The sequence below is a fragment of the Triticum aestivum genome, chromosome 2A, assembly GCF_018294505.1.
Source record: "Triticum aestivum cultivar Chinese Spring chromosome 2A, IWGSC CS RefSeq v2.1, whole genome shotgun sequence".
Lineage (NCBI taxonomy): Eukaryota > Viridiplantae > Streptophyta > Magnoliopsida > Poales > Poaceae > Triticum > Triticum aestivum.
This window is the reverse complement of record NC_057797.1, coordinates 750944351-750971856: the sequence shown is the minus strand read 5'-3', so window position 1 is coordinate 750971856 and position 27506 is coordinate 750944351. Positions and strand designations below refer to the sequence as shown.

The window sequence follows — 27506 nt, the reverse complement described above, 5'->3', positions numbered from 1 at the left end:
GGGCTGCGATTTGCCGGCGACTCCCGCAGCGAAGGGCGGTGGCTCCGGCTCTCCCGCGGCGAAGGGCGGCGACCTGCGACGGGGCTCCCCCGGAGCGCGACGGACGGCGGCTTCGGCTCTCCCGCAGCGAAGGGCGGCGACCTGCGGTGGGGCTCCCCCGGCACGCGACGGGTGGCGGCTCCCGGGGCTCCGGGCGCGTGAGGCGGCTCCGGGCGCGGTGGGGCGGCTCCTGCGGCTAAGGCGGCGCGAGGCTGCAGGAGTAACGGCGAGGGAGGAAGAGGAGGGGCGAGAGAGCCAGAGAGGTCGTGCGGCCGTGTGCGGGCAGCAGTTTTTTTTATCGACGGGGCAGATTAGCGATCGATGGATTCTAGTGGCGTAATGCGTGGTTGGTAGCGTTAAACACCGGATGATTAAGAGCCATTAAATATTGATGATGGATGGATGTGATTGTTTAGATCTGCCTCTCTTTTCCTTTTATAGTGGTAGTAGATGATGTAAATTCTACATCACCTGAATGCTCTTGCCGACCTTGCTTCCATCCACGGCGCGGGGCAGTTGTTACTACGTCGACAGAGCGGCGCGGTGAACCGGGAAAAGGTGCTCCGCCAGCGTGAACTCAAAACTTACCGCGTGGATCGCATTCCCAGCTGCCGCCGCTGCCAACAGATCGGCAAGGGGTGGGGAAGGAATCAAACCAGTCGCAGTCGCGGCCGCAGTCAAGCAAAGGGGCACACACGAAGCTGCCTTCCTCCCTGCCGCGCCGTGCGAGCGAGATCTGAGGGCCGCGTGGGGGAGAAGGAAACCCATCTTCGCGAGATCCCGTCGGGCGCCGACGGGGCCGGCGCGGCGATGGTGCGGCCGGCGGGCCTCCTCGACCCGGCGACGAGGCGGCGCCCGTTCCTCGACCAGCGCCGCCCGTCCTTCCGGCGCCGCTGGCAGCAGCGCCCGCTCTGGGCCCGCCTCCTGCTCTCGCTCCTCCTCGCCCTCGCCTGCGCCCTCCTCCTCCTCGGCCTCGCCGGCTCCCCCGACCCCCCCTCCCCGCCCTCCACCGACGCCTCCTCCTCCGGATCCGCCGACGCCGACGCCGATGCCGTCTCCTCCCCTCTCCTCCGCCAGGTAATAATTATAGTACAACCGATTAAGCCGCACCGCATCTCCCGTTCCGCATTTCGTAAATCATATTGCCTAGTCTGGCTCGGAACCATCAGATTCTAGTACAAGTGTTAGTAATTATAACTGCTGAATTTGCTAGTTCTGTAGTGGTACTACTTGACTAGTACTCTACACGCTAACTGTTTGTTTAGAGAACATCAATCATGAATGCTGGACTAGCGTCTGAATGTCCTGAACTTTTGATGTGCAGAGATCTTACCTCGAGGTTATCACGGACACGCACAACATGACGGACGAAATGATGAGCGCTCACTCGCTTTCCCGCCAGCTCATGGACCAGATTTCTCTCGCAAAGACCTACATCACGGTCGCGAAAGAAGCCAGCAACCTGCAGTTTGTGGCGGAGCTTGGTGCGCTGGTGCGGCGGGAGCAGAGCATCCTCGCCCGTGCTGCGGCCCATGGTGGCTTGGTGGTCAAGGAGGATGCGGAGAAGGCGATCAGGGACATGGCCGTGCTGTTCTACCAGGCTCAGCAGTTCCGGTACGACAGCGCGGTCACCATCTTGAAGCTGAAGGGCCAGATTCTGTCCCTGGAGGAGAAGTCGAAGGCCGAGGCGGACAAGAGCACAAAGTATGGCCAGATTGCTGCTGAAGAGCTCCCAAAGGGGCTTTATTGCCTTGGTGTCCGGTTAACCATGGAATGGTTCAAGAGTGCCGAGCTTCAGAGGAAGTTCTTGGATAGGAGCCCAGCAGTGCAGAGCAATCTGAGGGATAACAGCCTCTATCACTATTGTGTTTTCTCGGACAACATCATCGCGGTCTCTGTTGTGGTCAATTCTACAACTCTGAATTCAAAGCACCCTGAAAAGATTGTTTTCCATTTGGTGACCGACGAGGTGAACCATGATCCAATGAGGGCGTGGTTTGCCTTGAATGATTACAGAGGGGCCATTGTGGAGATACAAAAGGTGGAGGACTTCACCTGGCTAAATGCTTCGTATGTTCCTGTTCTTAAACAGCTCCAGGATGCTGCTACACAGAATTTCTACTTCTCTGGAAGTGGTAATCGTGGAACACCAATCAAGTTCAGAAATCCCAAGTACTTATCAATGCTCAACCACCTGAGGTTTTACATCCCAGAGATTTACCCAGAACTGCACAAGGTGGTATTTCTTGATGATGACATTGTTGTTCAGAAGGACCTGTCAGATTTGTTTACAATCAACCTCAATGGGAACGTTATGGGGGCAGTTGAGACTTGCATGGAGACGTTCCACAGATTTCATAAGTATCTCAATCATTCTCATCCTCTGATTCGTGCTCATTTTGATCCCGATGCTTGTGGCTGGGCGTTTGGTATGAATGTGCTTGATCTTGTTGAATGGAGGAACAAGAATGTCACAGGTATATATCATTATTGGCAGGAGCGCAATGCTGATCATACCCTGTGGAAGCTTGGATCTTTACCACCTGGGCTTCTTGCTTTCTATGGCTTGGTTGAAGCACTGGACCCAAAATGGCATGTCTTGGGGCTGGGCTACACAACTGTTGATCCTGATACTATTAAGGAAGGTGCAGTATTGCATTACAATGGAAATTTGAAGCCATGGCTGAAAATTGGGATGGAGAAGTACAAGGGCTTCTGGGACAACTATGTGGATTATTCACACCCTCTGCTTCAACGGTGCTTCATGCGCTGATTAATGTGTATCAATATTAGAACTTTTTGTGACCTTCTGATGGACATGCTTCAAATGCATAGCTTGAAAAGGCATACACGAACATTCTTGTGAATTTGATAGGCTTTGTTCACAAGTTACACCCTCAGATTAAACATGGACAGTTGTTTATGCTGGCATGTGTAGTTGATAAGGTACATCGACTACAGATATGACCGGCCATACAGGTAATAGCAGAAGAGCTAAGATTGGCATTCAGTAGGCTGCTACTTGAACAGCATCTAGTACATGGCTTCATAACTTGCAACCACCAATGTAATTTTTTCCATTTTGATTTTTTGGTGAGACTGGAGGAAGGGCATAATTGTAGAATTGATTTAAATTATTGAGGTGCTACAACAAGTTTTGAGATACATATTTATTGGATATTCAGACAGGTCAACCTTTTTTTGTCTGGTTATTTATACATCTTCAGAAGAAGAATTATATTATATCATTTCCAGATTCACTGATTCAGAAGTTAATTTCTATCTATTCATAGTTGCTCAATTTTGTTTGTACCTTTTCTGCGTGAGGCCAATAAAGCTTATTCAGAGGGTGCAGATTTGTGCCTGCTGTGAGAAAATTGTTTGCTGGTAATTTGTTTCATATATCTGCCGTACTTGTATGCTTGGCAAACATGTCTTCGACACATGTTCTTGTAGTAATAATTGTACATAATATTCTTATGTTGTAACCTCGGAGAGAAATTTATCATTGAAAGAACTTTCTAGTGAAAGCTACCATGCAGCTAGGTGTTCACAGGAAGTAAAGTGCAAAATGGCTTACTACTAGGTTCGCCGAAGAATCAATTTTCAGTATTCAGGAAATAAATAATTATTTATCCTGTCATCAGTTACAAATTGATAACTAATTATACAAGCTGTATAGCTATATTATTTTCCATTGTTCTCTTCAGAGCTATTCAGCATATGCCAGTGATCTAGGTTTTGCCTCTTGTGATATGCTTTTGCAAATTTTCCTTTTTGTACCTTCCATCATTGTATTGCAGTGATTCTTCAAATCCAAACAGTTCCTTGCGGATTCGCTGTGGCATCTACCTCCCTTTGATGACTTCTCCATCAACATTGCTGGCAGCAACATCGGTCCTCTTCCTCCTTTTAGATCTGGACTTCCTCTTCCTACGCCTCTTGCTTGTCTCTTTTGATTCCCTGTTATTTGTGGACAAGCTGAGGTTTGCATCTGCAGGGCTGGCAACAGGTTCCACGACTTGGATTATCTCTTGGTTGGCTTCAGTCAAGCTGTCTTTTGAGATCTTCATCTCGCCATCAGGGTTGATTTTCTTCTCTGGTTCGCTAGCAACTTCTTTTCCATCTTCCTGCTCAAGCAGCTTACTCTCTGTGCTGTGGTCGCCTTGGTGGTCCTCCAATTGTTTTTTCCCATCTAGTTCTTCTTTGCTGATTTCTTGACTGTCTTTTGAGATCTTCATCTCACCATCAGGGCTGATTTCCTTCTCTGCTTCTCTAGCAACTTCATTGCCATCTTCCTTCTCAAGCAGCTTACTCTCTTTGCTGTGGTAGCTGACCTCGCCTTGGGGGTCCTCCAATTGCTTTTTCCCATCGAGTTCTTCTTTGCTGATTTCTTGACTGTCTTTTGAGATCTTCATCTCACCATCAGGGTTGATTTCCTTCTCTGGTTCTCTAGCAACTTCTTTGCCGTCTTCCTTCTCAAGCAGCTTACTCTCTCTGCTGTGGTAGCTGACCTCGCCTTGGGTGTCCTCCAATTGTTTTCTCCCATCTACTTCTTCTTTGCTGATTTCTTGACTGTCTGCCGATTGACGAAGTTCAGATTCCTCTGAATGCGTTCCCTTTAGAGGGGGGTCGTCAGAACTTTGATTGGCATCGTCTGTTTTCTCTTGTAAGGCATCATCTTCGAAGTTAGTTGTGAACTTTACAAACTGACCTTCTGATGAACCATCTTCTTGGTGGTTGCTCTCGGATGCGGTGGTGTTGTAGGATTGCAGTTCTTCTGCTTGATCAGGTGCGGAACCACTGGAGTTTGCTTTTTCCTCAGCTATGACAGTGTCAGGAGTTACAGCATCTTCGTTGTTTGTGCCCACTACAGTTCTCTCATCTGGGTGGTTGCTCTCTGATGCAGTGGTGTCGTCGGAATGCAGTTCTTCTCCTGTAGCAGGCATGGAATCACTGGAATTTATTTTTTCCTCAGGTATCACAGCATCAGGATTTACATCTTTGTTGTTTGTGCTCTCTAAAATTCTCTCGTCTTGGTGGTTGCTCTCTGATGCAGTGCTGTTATAGGAATGATCTTCTGTTGGAGCAGGTATGGTTGTTGGAGCAGGTATGGTATCATCAGAGCTTGCAGAATTCTCAGGTGCCACAGTGTCAGAAGTTGCATTTTCATTGTTTGTGGCTAACACAGCATTGCCGCTGAACTTGGTCTTGATCTCTTCAAGCTCAGCTTCCTTTTGTTGCAGGAGTTCTTTTATAGCAGACATCTGGTCAGGCCCTGAAGCAGCTACAATCTCTTTCATTTGGTTGATATGGCTCTCTTTCTCCACAAGAGCTGCCTCCAGTTCTTTCTGGGTGTTGGTAAGATAGGTGGTGGTTGTTTCTGAATTCATGACCTTGTTCTTCAGTTCTGTCCTCTCAATACTCAGGATAGACGTTTTAGCTTCCAGTTCATCCACTTTTCTCCTCATCTCTTTACTAATTTCCTTCTCATTCTGGCCAAATGAAAAAGAAATATTTGGTTAATGAGATATTGTTGACTTCGAAAATCATGTTTATGAACAGAACCGAAAAACTATTAGCATGCTAATGGAATAGGTAGATAGTTTGAGCTCTTCTGTGCTAGTGCTACAACTGTCGCAGTGTTTATAATCCACAAATGAATATCATTGTCATAGCCATCCTTGTAAATCAAAAAGATATTCAGTTGAATATTATATGCCGATGTAACATTTATGATTCTCTCTGCACAAAAGCTGTTAGTATGGAATGGAAGTCTTTTACGAGATTGGTTGCTATGCATGATTCCATATTTTACATTATGCTTGCTGTTGGATTATAGATCTTTTGTGAGTGCATTAGTGCAGTTGTGTTCTATCCGTACTTCTGTTAATTAGCGCTGTGAGTATCTGCACAAGTCTATGCCCTATAGGGAAGCCGGAATTACTTTTGGTACTTGTAATCTGTGACCATGATGTTGATTGAAAATCGAGGTTAGAATCTTTTAGCTACAGCCTGCATGATTGCTCATGTAAGACTCTTTCATCCACTGAAAATGAGAATATATTCATAGCCTGCCCAGGGATATTAATTATTTGGAACTGTGAATATTGGCACCTGAGGCTGAGGATTTATGTCTCGATGTGGCAGGTATGTGTGTCCTAGGGCCGCATTTAATGAATAAGAGGACTAAACTCAGGTCACTGGTTATATGCTTAGAGCACTCCAGAGTTCAGGTGATAAATCACCAAAGTGGGGCAATCACAATCTACTGGTAGCAGTGCAAAAGAGATGCAAGCACAGAGAAGTGGCAAACCAGTTCTGATGCATGGCATGCCAGAAACCGTATCCATACCTCGAGGCGGACCTGGAGGGACATGAGCTGCTGCTCGCGTTCCTGGAGGAGGACGGAGAGAAGGCGCCGTTCCCTCATCTTGTGCAGCACGCTGACGCTCAGCGTGGCGGCACCGACAGCCAGCAGCAGGAGCAGCAGGTAGGGGAGCCTTTTGTAGTTGTTGCTGCCCATTGTGTGGCCTCTTGATCTGTACTTACTACCTCCATCCATCTCCATTTTGTGTGCAGTGCACCCTCTCACTAGCATCCTTCCAGGCTCTCCAGCCTTGGCTCTGTTTATTGCGGACCGGGACGGCATCTGTGGCCGCAGTGTGAAGAAACTTGGCCTTCTTTTCGGTTGCTTGGATTCTGGAAAGGAAAAGCTGCTTACTTGCTTAGGAATGCAGGATGCTTCTCTTGCCTCAAGGTGAGGCACATGCTCCTAGGGGTGTGAGGTTTGTCTCTCTCTCTTTGACTTTTGCTTAGCAGTAACTATGTTGCTTGCGTTTGCATCTGATCTCATGATGAAGATATCGTTAATCATAAGTTTGCTCATTGACCAGAGCCACAGTTGTCATACACGCGGCACCATGTTTACACTCTGCATTTTATACTTGTATATGCACAGATGGGTACATTAATCTCTTAAGAGAAAGCTGTGAAACTAACCATAGTGACAAAAGATAGGCAAAGATGCTTATCTTTGACCAGGGAAATCAAGTAATTCATGGCCAGAAATTGACTCGTTTCAAGAAGACTGGCTTCATGGATGTTACATCAGGGAACTATAATCTTCATAAAAGATAACAAAAATTTCAAAAAGTCTTTATGAGCAAACTACAAACTGATCTGAACTATTTTTAAGTGGCAAAATTTGTAATGTAAAAATATAAAAAAGAATTACGCTAACACTTTGGCAATGTGGATTCATTGTACACAAAAGAATCCCCCAAAATGAAGTGCTGTGACAGTCATCTATTTCTTCTTGAATTGGCAAACTCATACAACAGGTACATCAATTCGAAAGCATTTCTAACTAATTTGTGCAGTTCACACTAGTATCCTAATGAACTGGCAAGTCGATGGCAGAAGCTATCCAGTATGGATGATGCTCTTCCCGCAAAAAAAAAGAAGTATGGGTGATACTCTGGCTTGAAGTTACTCTGCTAATCAATCAGTGCAAGCCTGCTGGACTATTCACAACCTTGAAATATCTCTGCTGCTTTAAATCACTCATCGATTCAATCAAAAGATTTTGTGAGCATGATGGTTCCTGCATTAAGGAATTCCTTGTGTCAGTTACTAGTTAGCTAGCTAGCACCGTGTCAGATCTGACAGCATCAGTAACAAGCAAATTATGAAGATTACCTAATGATTCCCATGAATCAACACACACTAATCAATAACGAAGATCCTACACATTCCAGAATTGGGAAGTCTTCTAGTACTCCCTCCATTCCAAAATATAGTGCGCCGGCGCTTCCCGAGGTCCAATTTTGACCATAAATTTAACCAATGAGACCAACTGCGGCGGAAGAAAAAATTATATAATTGAAAACTTCTTTCGAATACGAATTCACTGATATATTTTTTGCTCCCGCCGCAATCGGTCTTGATAGTTAAATTTACGGTCAAAGTTGAAGCACGGGGATAGAGGAAGCACTATATTGTGGAATGGAGGGAGTAACAAACAGCCATATGACCTTGAGAACTTCACCCAGGAGCAGAGCCCACTGTGCCCAGGTGTGCCCTCCCTGCATCGACACGTTTCAAGGGAGGAGAGCCATCAATGCATGGGAGAACGCTACTTGATGGCCCAGGCTCTCAAGTCTCAACCTCAAACATGGGGCCCATCAGAGCCAGTTCTGCATTTTAGTACAGGCAACTGACCCGACAGAAGACAGCATATGGATCTCTTAAGGGCCCATCACATGATAGCTCGCTTGTGCTTCCATCCATGAATGTCCGTCCTGTCAGCAAAGATGACCTGATTCAGCGAGCAAACTAATCACTCTTCCATCAAAGCAAAAAAGGAAACTATGCAGATAATAAAACATAGCAAACATAGTGGGACGGTTTAATGTTAAAGCTAAGGCAACCTGCACATCATCATGGCATGGTGTTAGAATTAATCCGAGGCATTCCGTCCATCTACCGAGGACCAAGCAATCACACGAACAAGACATCGAGATTTGTTAACGAGGTTCACCGATATGGCTACATCCCCGGGGCTTGACTACGGGCGCTCCTCCTCGTGATACCGCTACAATACTGCACCCCGCCGCTCGGGCACCGGCACACACCGCCGGTTCCCCCGCGTGCCTGTGCTATTATGTTGGCATATGTTACATCATGTGTCTATCCCCGCTATATATGAGAGGCCTAGGATACAAGTGTCCTACTTGGACACGGCTCCATATCATGTCTACACACCATACGACTCTAAGTCCAACTATAACCTAACTTGTACAATAATATTCGACACAACTCTAACACATGGGACCCTTGGAAGTGGTTGAATTCTAATAGCCCCTGGCTGACATGAACTTCAATAGCCCCTGGCTGACATGACCCTTGGAAGTGGCTCCGATGTCTCAACGAATTCACCATAGCGGTTGTCAACCATGACCTTACAGCTTGGATCTTGCATCTAAAAGGAGATCCAAACCATGAACAATGTCAGCAAATACGTGCGTTAACTAGGCATATGCAGTATACTTGCCCCAAAATTCAGAATATAATCTTGCCTTGAACAAATCGATGGCTCTACGAGTATCAGCTATCCCAGGGTGATTACCCACGAGTAACCGCATGACCTCTGTATGACGGCATCCAGTCTCCTGTCTGATGGCATGCGCAGCGCATGCGCATCCCAGTCAAGGCCACCATTTGCTGCAAGTAAACCTGTGAATAGTTTGACATCCAGGCCAAAACCAGTCCAGACTGTATATAGCTCCAGCGTCCAAACCAATCCAAACCAAAAACTTGTAGCTAGAATTCACGCCAAACCAAACTATACGTATTTCCCACCCAATCCAGCTCAAACTGTTTCCAAGTTTTGGATTAAACCCACAAACTCAAACCATGGAGAAAGCACAACAGCCGTGTAACTGACTAGTGAGTATGTGCTACTCGGGTGTTGGAACTTGGATACAAACAAACTTGAAGAAGACAGTTGCCGTTCAGGTCATGATCGTTTGCTCAGGGTGTGTTGGTCGCCGGCGTCTCCTGTGTTAGCTAAAACGGACTCCCGGCGCACCGGTCATCACCGCAGACAACAAGACACAGTGGGAGAATGGACACAGAGAATTTGGTCACGGACAAACACCTTACCGCATCGACGGTTTTTCTGTTTTTCTCCTCGAGCACGAACTCGATCCGCTTGGTACAATACACAGGAGACGCGCGTGCACTCATGTGCCACGCCGCGCTCTCACGCACCCCACTCGCACACTCGCCACGTCCCACGCTACACGGCTCGCGCGCCCGACGCGCATGCACGCACTCGACGCAGCCGGCTCGCGCGCCCGACGCCCATGCCACGCTCCCGACGCATGCACACACACGCGCCCGTGCCCTGCACGGATCGCTCCTGGCGCACACACACGCGGACAAACGCACACACGCGCATGTGGCCTGCACAGACCTCTCCTGGCACACACGCACGCCGGTCACCACCGTGCCGGTCACGGCTTATTCCCAACATCCTAGGTTCTACGCCGGCGTTGGCGTGGTCATGGATGTCACCCTTGTCGTCGGCGTGGTCATGGAGGTGCAGCAGGTCCAAGTCAAGATCATCTTCTCCCAAGTCAGAGGCGTCCATGGCGCGAGTACGCACGTGGACGAAGCTTGGGCTGGACGATGGATAGATTGACAAGAAGCGACTGAGCGTGCTGGGAAGGCGGTGGCATTTGGACCTTCGCTTTAGACTAATCCATCAATCCGGTCTCAAACCATAGTTTGCAGCAGTTTTCAACCCATAAGTATGCACCCAACCCAAACCTATCCAATCCGTTATTAGCCACAACCCAAACCGATCCAAATTGTTTGTCTATCTAAATCCAGTAGAGACCAAACTAGTGAGACCAAATCAAAAACCAAACCAAAAACTAAGTTTTGATCCAAACTATTCCCAGGTTTAGCTGCAAGCTACAACCAAATCCACATCAGCAACCCATCTAAAGCACCATGTAACAGAGTAGTGAATGACTGGGTGGGGGGAGCATTCGACTCACCGGCTTGGCTACTTCTGGATGTCATACGGTTATCCAAGATGAGGAACAATTTGCACAGAACAGAGTAAGTTGCACCTGCTGTCCCGTATTTGATCTGCCCCCCTGTCTTATAGTTCTGAAAATAAGATGGCCGAAAATATAGTCTTAGTATTCCTGACAGCAAACTTTTTACTTGACGAGATTTACAAAGGTGAAATCATGCAGTTGCTACATGCAAACTGGCATGTGCCGTTTCAAAAATAGGTGCTATCTAATATTAGGGAGAAGAAAAGCTAATAATGCTGCAAATGAAATTAACAGTTGTGACTACGAAAAAAAGAAGCCGTGTAATAGTTACATGTGCAACCGAATCCCCATCAGCAACCCATCCAAAGCACCATGTAATAGAGTGGTGGGTGGCTGGGAGGGGGAGAAATCGACTCACCAGCATGGTTAACTCTGGTTGTCACAAGTTCCAGTATTCGAGCTTGCAGCCTGTCCCTGTCTTCTAGTTCTGAAAATAAGATGGCTAAATATGTAGCCTTAGTATTCTCGACGAGGTCTGCAAAAGTGAAATCATGCAGCTGTCTAATATGGGAGAACAAAGTCTAACAATACTGTATATGAAATTAACAGTTGTGACTACGAAAAATGAAGCCGTGTAAAGTTACATGTGCAAACATAGAAGCATGGAAATGGACTATATGTGCCATGCAAATTAAACCAAGCAACCCAGGGCACTCCCTCCTTTAACAAACAAAAAACAAAAAGGAAAGTGGCTTCATACACTGTGAATGAGATGATGAATTGAGGAGCGGAAGTTGATTTTGCATGCCCTCACCTGTAGATATCGACTTGAAATATATGTGGCACCCTCAAGCGGTTACTTGGATATGGTACGGCTTAGATTGCCTACTTCTGCAATGACACCAGTAAATCTTCAGATTTCATACGCTAGCTAGGTTTCAAAAAGTGAGTGTTACTTACCTCAACAGATAAACAAGGGTTTGCTTCTTTTAATTTCTCGGCTTCCTCTTTTATTTCACGGCTGCAGCAATCACTTACGTCTAGTATTAGCAGTGAAGTGGGGAAGTCCTCCTTGGGCGGCAGTGATTGGATTCCATCACAGTCTGCGATCGAAAGTTTCCTGAGAGAAGAAAGGCCATATAGCCGAGGGAGAGATCGCAGTTTGCAGCATGTGAAATATAGACTTTGGAGGCAGGTGAGAAGATGAAGCGCTTCTTCTTGCTCTTCCGTGACGGTTTCAGTCACCTCATCATAATAGAACCTTAATGTGTGAAGGGTAGCGGCCAGGCGTCTGCAAATAGGAGCAATAAGCACTGCCGAGATGCTAGTCACCTCCATGTATTCCAGTCGGAATGAACCTGGATGCGATGATTTGCTAATTGCCACCTCCGGGATCAGACCTGCTGCTACAGAGATATTTTCTTCGTCCAAAGATTTATCATGAGCTGCCAATTCCTTTAGGACGACTGCATCGAACCATTCTGCAGAGAATATGCTGGCGCAGCCTATGGCAACTAGTTCTCTCAGGGATTTCATCCTTTGGAGGTCTGACACTGACAATGAGACATGTGGTGAACTAAAAATTCTTATGACCTCCACTCTATCCATATTTTGGAAGGCCAAAGCACCCTTATACCCATCAGCAGACAAATACTTTCCATCATACGACAAACTTGCCTGAAACCCATATCCCACACATAACTCTGTCAGTGTAGAAGTTTGAGGCAGAGGGGGTATCTGAGACAACTTTGGGCAATTAATAATATCAAGTCGACAAAGGTTGGTACAACATTCCAAGAAGGAAAACGAGGACAGACGGGGGCAATAGCGGCATACAATGCTTTCAAGCCTTGAAAACAAAGGGCTATTCCCCCCCCCCCCCCCCCCCGACCCATTCCCCAAGTTCTGGCATATTCTCAATCTTAACTGTTTTCAGGTACATAAAACTTCTCTCTGTAAGACCACCAAATCCTGGTCCAAACACATGCATCCCAGCAATATTCTCCAGTTTGAGGTTGGTGAGCTGTGGTAACTGCTCAAAAGGTGGAAGAGTGTCCCAAGATATACCATTCAGATGTAGAGACTCCAGCCTTTTTATGCTAATGTCACTGCACAACCAGCTAGGACCAACGGCAAAACCATAATTTGTAATGCCAAGCTCTCTAAGATTTGGGGGTGGTTGAAGACCCTCGAGAACATCACCATCTGTAATCTGTTGCCCTGCACCCCAAATTAATTTCAATTCTTTCAGATTTCTTTTATCCTTCAGTTTAGCATCATTAGCTTCTCTTTTGGATGCCACGGTTTCAAGATTATATATAGCAAGCTGCCCAACAAGCTCTGTCAATTCCCCCAGCTGGCTCAGTTCAAATCCAACACTTTCCTTCTTAACACGAAATTCTCTTAGCTCCTGTAACCACTTCATCTTTCCGATCTCAGGGATACGGGAATGGAATTCTTTGGAAGAATAAATATGGCGTAAGCTCACGAGGCGGCTAATGCTTTTAGGAAAGAAAATTATATGATCGTGCCAATCAAAGAGGTCCAAGAATCTCAAGTGGTAAAATCTTGGTAATGTCCTAGGTGAATGCTTATTATCTCTCTCACCAAGAGGCACTATGAGTTCAAGGTATTGGAGGTGGATAAGATTGGAAAAACTTTCTGGCAAATATTCTGGAAGGCTAGCTATAAATAGAACCCGGAGACTCTTTATTCCTTCAAATGCATCTCTCAGAATATAACCTCTTTCTGAATCATATAATTGAAAAACAATCAAAGTACGCAAATTTCCAATGTCTATTACACTCTTCAGTTTACATATTTCTTGACAAAAACTTTCATCATATTTATCTTCTATAGTGATTGATAAGTGCCGAATAGATTGTGGGATGTCACTGACTCTAAAACTTAAACTACTTATATTCACACACTCTTGTGATGAAACATTCCGAGATAGTTCATGCAATAAATCATGCATCACGTAGTATTCATCACCATCACTATCACTATCCTTTATGAGAAAACCTTTGTCCACTAGTTCGTCTAAGTAATTCTTGTCGTTTTGGCAATTTGGGTCTACAATACCCATTGCAATCCAGAAATTAGTGATTTTTTTCAAATCATAAAACCTGTAATCTTCTGGGAAGAGGGCACAATAAAAGAAGCATTTCTGCAGATGAAAAGGAAGGTAGTTATAGCTGATTTGCAGAGACGGCAAAATATCATCATCATTTTTTGCACTTTGCCATTCATTCTTTTCAAGAATTCCCATCCAATATTCCCAAGACATGTTTTTCTTCAACAACCGACCAACTGTATTTGCTGCAAGTGGCGAACCCTTCAGTTTCTTTGCAATATCTCTTGCAACATTTACTAAGTCATCATCATAAATCCTGGGTTTGTTACGACCAAACATACATGCTTCAAACAGTGCAAAGAAGGCATCAGGCTCTAAACCATGCAGTTCTATTGGATCAGTTGTTTTGACCATGTGTGCTACAGCTGGCAATCGAGTTGTGACAAGAACCATGCTGCCCTTGGTTCCCCCTGTTGTGAATGGGGCTAATAGGTTTTTCCAATCACGCTCACTCTTGCATGTCCACACATCATCCAAGACAATTAAGAACCTATTGGAGTCCAGTCTCTCTGAAATGGCTCTTTGAAGTTGGTCTAAATTTGTTGGTTCAACTGTGCTGGCATTAGTGATAGCATTAGTTACAGGTATGCAGCCAAGAATCTCCTGGGTGAGCCTAATCACATCAAAATTAGTTGAGACACATACCCAGACTCTGACAGGGAAGTGTCCCTTGACCGCTTCATCATTATACAAGTTTTGGGTGAAGGTCGTCTTGCCGATGCCCCCAGGCCCAACAAAAGGCAGGACAGAGAGGGTTTTATCATGGTAAGTGCCACTGGTGAGTGCATTTATAGTTTGCTCAAAAATGTCACTCCTTCCATACAGTTTTCTATCTTGTGGAACTATGGAGCCAGTGGGAGGCCTTTCAGTGGTGACATGTGTGCTTAATGCAATGCTACTCTGGTTTGCAGTTTTGACTTTGAGCAGGTCAGAGACAAGTATGCATATGGAGTTCATCTCCTCTATTACGGACTTGATTTTCTTGGACATGGTTATTCTGTTGAATGGCAACTTAATATCAACATCGCCATCATCATTACTGGTACCAGGCTTGTCTTCACTGTTGGTAGCAGCAGCAGCAGCAGCAACTGCAGGAGGCTCATCACCTTGAGTGCGTGGAGATGAAAAGCACGGGAGGCAGTTACCGAGGGTGTAGCGAGCAACATGGCGTCCATGGATGGAGTGACCCTTGATTCCGCCGCCCACCTCCGCAGCAGCCTCCTTGGTACCATCGATCTCGTCCTGGGTGGGTGAATCATGGATTATTTTAGACAACGTGTGACACCTAGATCTCTACATCGCGGATTCTATATTTCTATTACTGACCGGCACCTCGATTTCTACATAGCAAGTTAGCAACTCACCTGGATCATGAAGTAGTGGAGCTCATCGAGCACGTCCTCGGCCTCGTCGGCCTTGTTGCTCAGCGTCCCCAGAAGTCCGCGCAGGCCAGGATCGTCGCCCACGTCCCTGCCCACGGATGCGGACAACAGCGCCTGTGTGTACATCAGCTGGTTCTTGGCGGTCAGGAAGTTGCTGCCGAGCTCGGAGCTGGCCATGTAGGTAGATACCAGCCCGTCGGACAGCTTGGTGAGCACCTTACCGACGAGCCAGTTGGCCACGCCAACAGCCATCTTCATCTCCATGGCAGTCGCTCAGCGGGGTGCTGCTCCGTTGACTGAAATCTCTTTGGGTTAATGGGAGCTGCTGGTGGTGGTAGTGTTTGCAAAGAAGACTTGGTGGGTCGTTTTATGTCTGCAAGATTCATTATCTCGACCTTGCAAAGCTCCAATACATCTATATCTATACCTTTATATCTATATCTATATCTATATCTATACCTCTATATCTATATCTATATCTATATCTATACCTCTATACCTATACCTATACCTATACCTATACCTATACCTATATATATATATATATATATATATATTGCTTCTGCCCGTACGTCACAAAAATCGCCCCCCGAAGTTGCTAGAAATTACCCGCTATGCCACCCGTAAGTGAAGAAAACGATTTGATTTTTCTTTTCAAAGTCGCCGTCGTTTCCAGAGTTTGTATACAGTTAATATCCAACAAATAGCAGTGATGCAGTAGCAGTGCAGTGGCTCGATGCATTGTCTTGTGCCTTGTAGACCAGGGTTCGAACCCCAGCTTCTACCAATATTTTCCTCCACCTTTTTCCCATGACTTATTCCCACCTACATGGGCCAGCCAGCGGACTTAATGCCTTGTTTTTTTTTCTTTTTTCTGGTCTTCTCTTTTCTCACTTCTGTTTTTGTTTTCTCCTTCTTTAAATCAATTTGAGATTTTCAAGTATTAAAAAGTTGCGAGTTTGAAAAAGCTGTTTGAGAAATTATAAAATGTGTGTGAATTCAAAAAAGTTCAGGAAATCATAAAATTTTCGTGGTTTCAGAAAATGTTACTGATTTTACAAAAATATTTGCAAATTATAAAAATAATTTGGAAAGAAATGTCGTTAAATAAAATCAAGTTCATGATCTTGATAAAATGATCGTGTATTCAAAACATATTTGTGAATCTGAGTCATCATGAAATCAAAAACTATTCATGCATTTCAATAAATGTTCGTCTAAAAAACAAATGTTTGTGAATTTAAAAAAATGTCTAAATTTAAAAAGAATGTTTGTCGATTCAAAAAACTCTTCCTATTCAGATGTATTTTATATCTAGGATTTGATTAATTTTGGAAATTCTTTATATGTCTTGGGGTTGGCGAGTAGTCCATGGTCGATGAGATTTGTTTTCAAAGTTCAAAACATTCCCTTGCGCGAGACAATGACAAGTGTGTCGTACAGTGACAAGCCCATTTTTTACCACGTTGAATGCATTGCGATCACGTGGATATTGCATCCATCATCAACGAGAGTGAGAAGAAAGATAATTGGCAACATGGTGAGCCATCGTGTTAAAATAGAGAACATTCATATGTCGGATATTGACCAACGTGTAATTTTTTCTTCCGTTGCAACGCACGGGCATATTTGCTAGTACAATATAAAACGGTTAAGGACGCACCGGTGCACCTGCTCCAGGAGGAAGCATCCAATGAAGCGGAGTAAATTATGTGAGCCAACGCGCTTCGCTCTGAACCCAACGACTCCATGCTGCAACCAATCTTGCTTCATTGCGTACACACACACGCTCCATGCTTAAGTTATGGCAGGAAATGTAGAAATACGCACCCTCGTACGGCAGCAAATTAGTAGTATAGTAGGCGATTTAGTAAACAGAAAATGACTAACAGTAACATAACTTGAGCATGTCACGTAATTAAGAGAACCTGATAATCAAAAGACACACAGTACGTACTTGTAAAATGTAAAAATGGCACCCATGTCAGGAAATGGACACCTCTATCTATGGTGACTGTGCAAGAACAACACGTGAAGGTGTCAGGGACGAGGCTGATGCGGCGGCAAGAGGTAAGCACGATGACGTTTGCTACTTGAGCTTAGGAGGAACCCTAGCCAGGAGGGAGCAATCGACCAGAGGAGGATGGCGTACAGAACTCATCCCAACTATTGAGTGACAAAATTTCAAGTATTTGCATTCACGCCTTTTAGAAAGAGCCGCTAAATTAAATTCTCTTTTAGGCGAAGGAAGTATATATATAAACATAAGCGAAGTGTATCCTTTGGTACACAAAGCATCCTTCAAAATGAAGTGATGTGACAGTCATCTATCTCTTCTGCACTTGGCAACCGATGCGTGGTACATCGATTCCAAAGCATTCCTAAACTAACTCCTACGGTTTGAAGCGGTAACCTGATGAACTGCCAAGTCAATGGCAGAAGCTATCCAATGTCAATGACGCTCTGGCTTCAAGTTACGCTGCCAATCAACCAATCCACGATGAAGCCCGCCGAATCCTTCACAACCTTGACAACTGTTGCTTTAAATCACTCATCGGGTTCAACAAAAAGAATTTGGTGAGCATGATGGTTCCTGCTCCTGCATTAGGTAAGGCTGGTCACAATGGGCAAGAACATAACCTAGTAACTTACACACTTCCCTAAACTATGTTACTATCTCCATAGTGGGTAGGAACATCTATGTAGTGTCATGCAATGATGTATTTATTAGGTTATAGACTCATTGTTTTTTGGAGTGTGTGATGTTCCGGTAACTTAGCTAGTTACCACAAGCACCTCTCTCTTCATTAAATACGTGCCACATAAGCAAAGTTGTATTGGAGTGTGTGATGTTACTCCTAAGTTCCTCCCCACTGTGACCAGCCTAAAAAGTTCCTTTTGTGAGTTAGCACCATTGTCAGATATGACAGCATCGATAACAAGCAAACTATGAAGATTACGTGATGATTCCCACTTCAATCTACACGTACTCACTAATCAATTATAGTTAACCAAGAGCCTACCCTTTCAAGAAATGGAACGTCTTTTGGTAATAAATACCCATATGACCACCATTGTAGAAAAGGGACATCTTCCGGTAACAGACAGCTATATGACCTTGAGAAATTCACCCAGGACAAGAGCCCACTGTGTCCAATGCGTTCCTCCCTGCATCGATACGTTTCAAGGGAAAAGAGCCATCAGTGCAACGGTGGAGAAGGCGTACTTGATGGCTCAGGCCCCCAACCTTAAACTTGGTACCCAGGACTATTAGAGTCTGTAGTGCATTAGCGCAATTAATCAGGATGCAAATTCTCAACTGACCTGACAGAAGACAGCATATGGATCTCTTAAGGGCCCGTCACATGATAGCTCGCTTGTGCTTCCTTCCATGAATGTCCCATCAGCAAAAATGACCTGATTCAAGTGAACTAATCACTCTTATATCAAAGCAAAAGGGAAAGTATGCGGATAGTATTTTTGGCCGACAGTACAACTCAGTTAGAGCGAAATAGTAAATACATGGAAGAAACTGCCCTCAAATAACAATAAGCACACATTTATAGAGGAGGGTATATAAACACACCTCTGAAGCATAACCCGGAGTTTCCCCAGCGGTTGGCTTAATAAATGATCCTACTGGGCAGGTTTGTTGGACAACTTCACAGAATGCTATGAGTCTCTCCCTGTTGCCAAGTTCTACTGCCTGCGAGTATAACAAAAAATATTGTTGTTTCCTTGGTCTTAAAAATGCCGTGACATGGTAACACTGGCAGGCACAGAGTCTAATGATTTAAAGAGATTGCCGGCGGTGGCTGCGGCCGTCGACATCGCCGGCGGCCGGCGACAGCTTGGGATGTGAAACTGAAAGCTTATCCTGGGTCAGATCGCGGGCGTGGAGCACCGAGGGACACATCGCACAGGTGAAACAAACAACTTGGCATTCAGATTATCGTAACACCTTTGGCATCCTGTGCATTGGCACCACTAAACTGTAAAATGGGCGATTGATTCTGTAGGGTCTGCTGGAGCCTGCGGCGGTGAAGAAGCTTGTGCCGGAGGAGGCGGGCAGCGAAACTAATCATATATAGTGACAACAATAGACAGAGGTACTACTTATCTTTGACCCGTGGTCAGTGGGGAGATGATGGATACGACGCCTACGGTCAGGGTCTTCACCGAGGTTCGTCGTCCACCGGTGGTGGGCGAGGCTACGCTTGGACGGATCATGGTAATGCTGGCCGGGGCTTTCAAGGACCACCGGGGAACTTTGTTGAGGGTGCGGTTGGCCCGAGCCGCTTCCGTGGACGCTTCCGTGGTGGGCGCGGTGGATATAGGCGCCCTCCACGTAACTTGCCCGGTGCCGCAGCCTCGGAAACTTCTGAGATGGCCACTGATGAGGCGGGTCTAACCCAGGCAGTGGTGGAGACGGTTAAGGCTCTCGCTGATGTGGCTGTACCGATGATAGCACAATCGGATGATGCGGAGTCTGATAAAGGTTCGGAGAAGGCCGGAGGTGACAAGTTGTCCTAGTGGGCGGCTAAGAAGAAAAAATTAGTCTGTTTCCGGTGCGGGGAGACGGGTCACTTCATGGTTGACTGCTCTGCTGAGTTATGTGATATTTGTCGGAAACCTAAGCATGTAGCGGCTGAGTGTCCGCTTCTTCTCGGACCCAAACCGACACTTAATATCTACGGGCTCTGTTGCTCTGAGTTGATGTTCTTTGAGTCACCAAGTGTGGCTTCGGTGGCTCCTGTCGTTGAAACCTCATTCCCTGGGGTGGTTAAGGTGGTCACCGGACCGCTCACTGAAGCCCAGATAATTCAGCAGTTGCGGGAATTGGCTCCGGGGAATTTCAAATGGTCCTTGTTGAAACTTTTTGATAAGTCTTACAAAGTGGATTTCCCTTCTAAAGAGGATCAGAAGAGGATTCTCAAGTTTGGCATGAGTCGAGTTACTGGAACTAGCTTTGTGTTGCAGTTTGATGAGTGGAAAAAGAAGGAACCGCAGGGCACACCACTGACTCAGATCTGGGTTCGATTTTCGGGGGCACCTTCCGAGCCCTTGGATGATTTCTTTGTCACGTGGAGCTTGGGGTCCTTGCTCGGTAAGACGGAGCAGGTGGATATGCCTTTCACTCGTGCTCACGGTGTAGCTCGTTTGTTGATAAGCGTGGCTAACATTCAGTTCTTGCCGGATGTGGTCAGATGGTGTTATGAGGGTATTGCTTACATGTTGAATGTCGAGTATGAGGATCCGGACTTGTTTCAGGATTTTGAGGAGCTGCTACCTATGGATACCTCTGAGGGGGGAGGTGCTTCTGGGAACCGTGGAGATGATGCACCCGGTGATGGTGACAGGGGTTCCAGGCCTGTGGATTCGTCTAAGCCAGCAGAGTCTGCTCAGGGGAAAACACCGGTTTCGGCACCGTCCACCATGCTTCAGCTTGGCTCCGTAGGGGCTTTCTCTGCGCCTCCTCGTCTTTGGAGTGATCGTGTGGAGTTGGATGATCCGTCTGAGCATGTGCCACCGGTGATTTCGGAGGTCTTGAGGGCTGAGGAATCGGACAGACTTTCTGCGCAGGAGGTTGTTTCTCCTCCTTCATCGCCGGTACCTCGGCTGGACATGACGACTCTTTTGGACGACTCGGCGGAGCTGGCCGGGAGTACGGTCAGGTCCTTCTCTGCTTTGCCGGTGCGCGGATCGTCGGGACTCAGGGCCAGCGCAGTAGTAACGACCACTCCGGAGGCTCGGCGGGCCTCGGATGGGTCTAGCGGGCAGGAGGCCCGCGCACCGCGCTCTCCTTCCTTGCCGGCATCAGAGGCGGCTACTGATCTTCTGGGAGGGTCGGCTGTTGGTCAAAGACCAGTGTCTTCACAGGCCAGTCCGGCCTCCTTGGCTAGGGAGGAGTCCTCACCTCTTCACGCCGCCGTTAGTGCGCCAGGGCAGGGGGTAGTCGGCTCACCGGCCCCCACTGTGTTAGGTGGGCTGGGTGGAGCCACTGCAGCTACTGCCTCCTCCTCGGTGCGCGGCGTGTGGGCTGCCCCAGAGCCAGCTGCTGGTGGGTCGCCTGTTGACGGGCTGCAGGCGGCGCCGCCGACTTCTTCTCCTGCGCTGGTGACGGCGACCCGGGGCGTCGCTGTGGGGGGAGGGGCAGGAGGTCTCTCCCCTTGCAGGGCTTCCTGCGAGGAGGTCATCGCCTTTGGTGGTATCCCGGACCCTGTCACCCAGGGAAGGCGGATCAGCAGGAGGTTGCAGGAGCAGCCGGACGTCGATGACATTCAACTGCGGTGTGCTTTGAGGGCTGCCAAGTTGCAGGACGTCGAGACCACCACCGGTATGTCTGTTATTAAGTCAAATTCCATTTTGCATTTCACTGATAATGAAATCATCCATAATGCAAATCAACTAGGAATTTCACTTGGTAATAATGATCTTCAAATTGCTAAATCAGTTAACGACATTCTTGATTTGGAAGCTGAGCGTGCGGTAGATATGATTCGTCACATAGCTGCAGTTAAACCAATGAATGATTCGGAGATTGATGCGCTTGGGGTTAGGGTTCTCGATGGTATGTGTGCCGATCTTGACCCTGCATGTCTCGAGGCAGAGGAAGACTCACAGCCTGAGACGTCTCTTCATGTAGATGAGCCTTTAGTGCTAGAAGTTGAGAATGAGGGCCATGTTCAGGTTGATGGTCAAGAGAAGCCTAAGCGGACATGGAAAAGAAAGGTTTATCCAGTTTCCGCAGTGCGTAGGAGTGCTAGGATCCGTACTGCCAAAAAATTTCATGATGACTTATGAGAGGCATTTTCTGGAATAGCAGAGGTCTTAGAGACTTGGCTAAAAGGAGGTTTCTAGCGGATGCTTCTCTTGAACATCATTTAGATTTTATTGCTTTGTCCGAGACTGGAAGAAGCAATTTCACTCATCAATTTCTTGCCACTTTGTCTGGGGGGGTAGATTTTGATTGGCATTGCCTCCCACCTCGGGGAAGATCCGGCGGGGTTTTACTTGGGGTTAAGTGTGAAACGTTGGAGGTTCGGAGCGTAGTTATGGGCGAGTTCGCTGTCAAGTTTCGGGTTAGATCTAAGGCAGATGGGTTTGATTGGGCTTTGGTGGCAGTTTACGGAGCTGCACAACCAGAACTCAAACCAGATTTCTTGGCAGATTTGGTGCGCATCTGTGGTAATGAACAGTTACCTCTCTTAGTGGGAGGGGATTTCAACATTATCCGAAGAAAAGAGGACAAGAATAATGCCAATTTTGACGGTCGATGGCCCTTTATGTTCAACACTATCATTGAAAGTTTGGATCTCAGAGAGATCGAGCTCTCGGGTAGGAAATTCACTTGGGCTAATTCGTTACCGGTCCCGACCTTTGAGAAACTTGACCGTGTGCTAGCTAGTGTCGAGTGGGAACAGAAGTTTCCCCTGGTAACGGTGCAGGCTTTGACTCGAGGTGTCTCGGATCATACACCGCTACTAGTCGACTCCGGAGTTCAAAATTTCGTGGGAAACAAGAACATTTTCTCGTTTGAACTTGCCTGGTTTGAAAGAGAAGGGTTCCTCGAGTTGCTAGCTAGAGAGTGGGCTATGGACTCGGGAGGTAGGACGCCTATCGACAGATGGCAATCCAAGATTCGTCATCTCCGTCGATTCCTTCGTGGCTGGGCTAAGCACACGCATGGGATTTATAAGGTGGAGAAGGACAGACTTCTTCTAATCATTCAATACTTCGAAGCTAAAGCAGAAACCTCTATCTTGGATTCCAATGAGTTGGAAACAAAGATAGATGCAGAGATGCAGCTTAAAAAGCTTCTCCGTGAGGAGGAATTGAAGTGGGCATTGCGAGCCAAGGTTCGCAAAATCGTAGAAGGCGAGGATAACACTCAATTCTTTCACATGATTGCGAATGAGAAGCATCGTAAAAAAAGAATTTTCCAATTAGAACAAGATGAAGGGACGATAGTTGGTCAGGATAATCTCAAAGATTATATTACCAATTATTATAAACAGTTGTTTGGTCCCCCGGTAGAGACTTTCGTGTCGTTGGATGAGTCTAGGGTTGAGGATGTGCCTCAACTTGAGACTGCCGAGAATGAGCTCTTGACTGCTCCTTTCTCGGAGAAAGAGGTGTTTGAGGCTATTACTCAAATGGAGAACAACAAGACTCCAGGGCCGGACGGGTTTCCGGCGGAGTTTTACAAGAAGTGTTGGCATTTTATCAAGGGAGACTTGATGCCCATGTTTCTCGAGTTTTTTGAGGGGCAGCTTCAATTGTTCAAGCTAAATTTTGGGACGATAACTCTTCTGCCTAAGAAGACAGAGGCTGTTCGGATTGAGCAGTTTCGACCCATTTGTCTGCTAAATGTGAGTTTCAAAATCTTCACTAAGGTGGGGACAAACAGGCTTACACAAATAGCACACACAGTAGTTCAGCCGTCCCAGACAGCTTTCATGCCGGATAGAAACATCCTGGAAGGGGTTGTTGTCTTGCATGAAACGCTCCATGAAATCCACTCCAAAAAACTTGATGGCGTAGTTTTTAAAGTGGATTTTGAAAAAGCATATGATAAAGTCAAATGGCCTTTCCTTCAACAAGCTTTGCGTATGAAAGGTTTTGATTCGGCCTGGAGAAATCAAATTGACTCTTTAACGCAAAAAGGGAGTGTCGGGATTAAGGTGAATGATGACGTGGGTCATTATTTCCAAACACACAAGGGGCTACGGCAAGGAGACCCTATGTCACCGATCCTGTTTAACATAGTGGCTGATATGCTGACTATTTTAATAGGTCGGGCAAAGGATGCAGGACAGGTAGGTGGCCTGGTTCCACATCTAGTAGACGGCGGGATATCCATTCTTCAATATGCTGATGATACTATCATTTTTATGGAACATGATATAGCGAAAGCAAGGAACATGAAGCTGCTGCTTTGCTTTTTTGAACAATTGTCTGGGCTTAAAATCAACTTCCACAAGAGCGAATTGTTTTGCTTTGGAAGAGCAAATGATGACCGGGACTCGTATCAACAATTGTTCGGATGTGAATTGGGTTCTTTACCATTTACGTATTTAGGGATACCCATTCATCATCGTAAGCTAACTAATATTGAGTGGAAATGTATTGAGGATCGTTTTGAAAAGAAACTGAGCTGTTGGAAAGGAAAGCTCATGTCATATGGAGGTCGATTAATTCTGATTAATTCGGTCCTTACTAGTATGCCTATGTTTCTGTTATCCTTTTTCTTGGTTCCGGTTGGAGTTAGGAAAAGGTTAGATTTCTATCGATCTCGATTCTTTTGGCAAATTGATGAGCTTAAACGGAAGTATAGACTTGCGAAGTGGGATATTATCTGCAGACCTAAGGACCAAGGTGGCCTAGGTATTGAAAATCTGGAAATCAAATTATATGTCTCCTTAGCAAGTGGCTTTTTAAGTTGTCATCTGAGACGGAGGCCACTTGGGCACAGATTTTACGCAATAAATATCTCTTTGCTAAAACCTTGGCTCAGGTGACGGTGAGACCTTCCGACTCGCCCTTTTGGAAGGGTTTGATGAGAGTTAAACAAATCTTTTTCAACAAGACTAAATTTATTGTTGGGAATGGTACCACGACGAGGTTTTGGGAGGATACGTGGCTTGGGGAGACCCCACTAGCACTTCAATATCCTTCTTTGTATAACATAGTCCAACGTAGAGGTGCCTATGTTGCTACTGTTTTACAATCCGTTCCCCTCAATATCAACTTTAGGCGGACGCTTGTTGGAAATCGTTGGGAGGCCTGGCTCCATCTGGTTCGTCGTTTAATGGATGTACGGTTGTCTTCTAACCCTGATCAGTTGCATTGGAAACTTACTAAGAACGGTGTGTTCTCGGTCAAATCAATGTATCAGGATGTCATTAACTCTACTGTCATCCCTACCTCCTTACATGTTTGGCAAGTTAAAGTACCCTTACGTATTAAAGTGTTTATGTGGTTTGTGCATAAACAAGTCATTCTGACTAAGGATAACCTTGCAAAACGTAATTGGGTAGGTCCGTCTCGATGTAGCTTCTGTGATCATTCTGAAAACATCAAACACCTCTTTCTCGATTGCCCGTTGGCTAAGATTCTGTGGCGGTCGGTTCATATTGCTTTTAATATTAGTTAGCCCACCTCTATTAGTATGTTATTTGGAACATGGCTAGATGGGGTGGATTCTGACATTGCAAGACACATTCGGGTTGGCGTTTGTGCACTTTTGTGGGCAATATGGAATTGTAGAAATGACTTAGTCTTTAACCGATCAACAAACATTCACTTTTTGCAGGTTATCTTGAGGGCCACGGCGTTCATCCGTATGTGGTCGCTACTCACTCCGACGGAGACCAGGGAGCGTTTGGTTACTGCGTCTACCCGATGGGAGATGGTAGCTCGGGATATTTTCAACCGGTTTGGATGGCGGTCATGTAATAGGATAGACATGTATTGATCCTATTGTTTTGCCAGCCGGTTGTGGCTTTGGGCTTTTCTTATTTACAGATTTTGTTATAGTTTCTACTATGACCTTTCGGTACTATGCTACTGGTTTATCCTTTTAATAATATGAGCCGTATGCATCTTTCTGATGCAGAGGCTGGGGCACGTCCCCTTTTCCAAAAAAAAAAACTTATCTTTGACCAGGAAAATCAAGTACTCCATGAAGTTAAACCAGGTAGGCAGGTACAATAATCTTCATAAAAAGTACTCCCTCCGTCCCATAGTGTCAAAAACGTTCTTATATTGTGGGACGGAGGGAGTTGAACATTTTTTTTGTGTGAAAAATGTGTATGAGCAGACTCTGCAAACTGATTTGGGCAATTAAGTGACAAAATTGAAATATAACATCATAAAAAAATCGCCCTAACACTTCAGCAACATGCATTCATTCTACACAAAAGAACCCCCAAAATAAAGTGCTGTTCTGTGACAGTCATCTATCTCTTCTTGAATTGGCAAACTCATACAACAGGTACATCGGTTTGGAAGCATTTCTAACTAATCCATTCAGTTCAAACTGGTATCCAGTATATATGGACAATGCTCTGCCTTGAAGTTGCCCTGCTAATCAATCAGTGCAAGCCTGCTGAACTCTTCACAAACTTGAAACACATCTGCTGCTTTTAGATCACTCGTCGATTCAACCAAAAGATTTTGTGAGCATGATGGTTCCTGGATCAAGGAAATCCTTGTGTCAGTTATTTAGCTAGCTAGCACCGTGTCAGATCTGACAGCATCAGAGCATCAGTAACAAGAAAATTATGAAGATTACCTGATGATTCCCATCAATCAACACACACACACACACACACACACCAATCAGTCATAGTTAACGAAGAACCTACCTATTCAAGAAACGGGAAGTCTTCTGGTAACAAACCGTGACATTCAGAACTTCACCCAGGACAAGAGCCCACTGTGTCCAATGCGTTCCTTCCTGCATCGATATGTTTCAAGGGAAGAGCCATTAGTGCAAGGGAGGAGAGGGCGTATTTGATGCCCCAGGTTCTCAACCTTAAATCTGGTGCCCATCAAAGCCTGTTCTGCATTTTAGTACAAGTAACTGACTTGACAGTAGACATCATACGGATCTCTTAAGGCCCCCGTCACATGATAGCCCACTTGTGCTTCCATCCTCCCTTGCACTCCCCGATAGCGAAAATGGCCTGATTCAAGTGAACGGACTAATTACTCTTGCATCAAAGCAAAAAGGGAAACTATGCAGATAACAAAACATCGCCAAAAATAAGTATTTAGGACAATTTAATGTTAAAGTTAAGGAAACCTGCACAATTTCATGGCGTGGAACCCTCAGAAGTAGTTGAATTCGAATAGCCCTTGGCTGACATGACCTTTACTAGAAACGGCAAGAGCTGATAAGAAACCTGCTTTTACTGCCTCTCCAACAACTTGCGGAGAAAGAAACAAGCCTTGAAACAGGTCGCATAACATGGCCAGGTGCTGACCTAAACTCCACCCCAACGCCAGGTGCAGCTGATAGGCAAGCTGCAGCTGCGGTAACCAAATCTTTCTTCCTAGCAACATAACCACCACAAGGCACAATGGTACCACCGGGGTTCTTCATCAAGCTACTCGCAATCAGATCCTCTCCCTGCCATGCAAATTCCTGATTAGGTAAAATCCTCTCTGTCATTCCTATGAATATATGATGATGACCATCATGAACACACCACCATTGAAGGCTCTGATGTCTCAACGAATTCACCATAGCGGTTGTCAACCATGACCTTGTAGTTTGGATTTTGCATCTAAAAGGAGATCCAAACCATGAACAATGTCAGCAAACACGTGAGTTTACTAGGTATGCAATATACTTGCTCCAAAATTCAG

At 45.9% G+C, this 27506-nt stretch overlaps 2 protein-coding genes, 1 long non-coding RNA gene and 1 pseudogene across 3 annotated transcripts; 2 read left to right on the top strand and 2 right to left on the bottom strand.

The window, feature by feature from the left end:
- The first annotated feature begins 547 nt into the window (after positions 1-547).
- On the top strand, positions 548-3287 carry LOC123190863 (probable galacturonosyltransferase 10). The gene is made up of 2 exons (XM_044603597.1): positions 548-1116; positions 1364-3287. Exons 1-2 carry the CDS (start codon positions 850-852, stop codon positions 2810-2812), a joined length of 1716 nt encoding a protein of 571 aa, XP_044459532.1. The 5' UTR covers positions 548-849; the 3' UTR covers positions 2813-3287.
- A 362-nt stretch (positions 3288-3649) lies between these two features.
- LOC123190862 (otolith matrix protein OMM-64) lies at positions 3650-6691 on the bottom strand. The gene is made up of 2 exons (XM_044603596.1): positions 6395-6691; positions 3650-5534 (listed from the first exon to the last, which is right to left on the bottom strand). Exons 1-2 carry the CDS (start codon positions 6689-6691, stop codon positions 3888-3890), a joined length of 1944 nt encoding a protein of 647 aa, XP_044459531.1. The 3' UTR covers positions 3650-3887.
- On the top strand, positions 5267-6848 carry LOC123190866 (uncharacterized). Its single transcript, XR_006496601.1, has 3 exons — positions 5267-5400; positions 6190-6532; positions 6622-6848. It is a non-coding gene; the product is annotated as an uncharacterized lncRNA (long non-coding RNA).
- A 2290-nt stretch (positions 6849-9138) lies between these two features.
- On the bottom strand, positions 9139-27427 carry LOC123190861 (putative disease resistance protein RGA4; annotated as a pseudogene).
- Between the last annotated feature and the right edge of the window lie 79 nt (positions 27428-27506).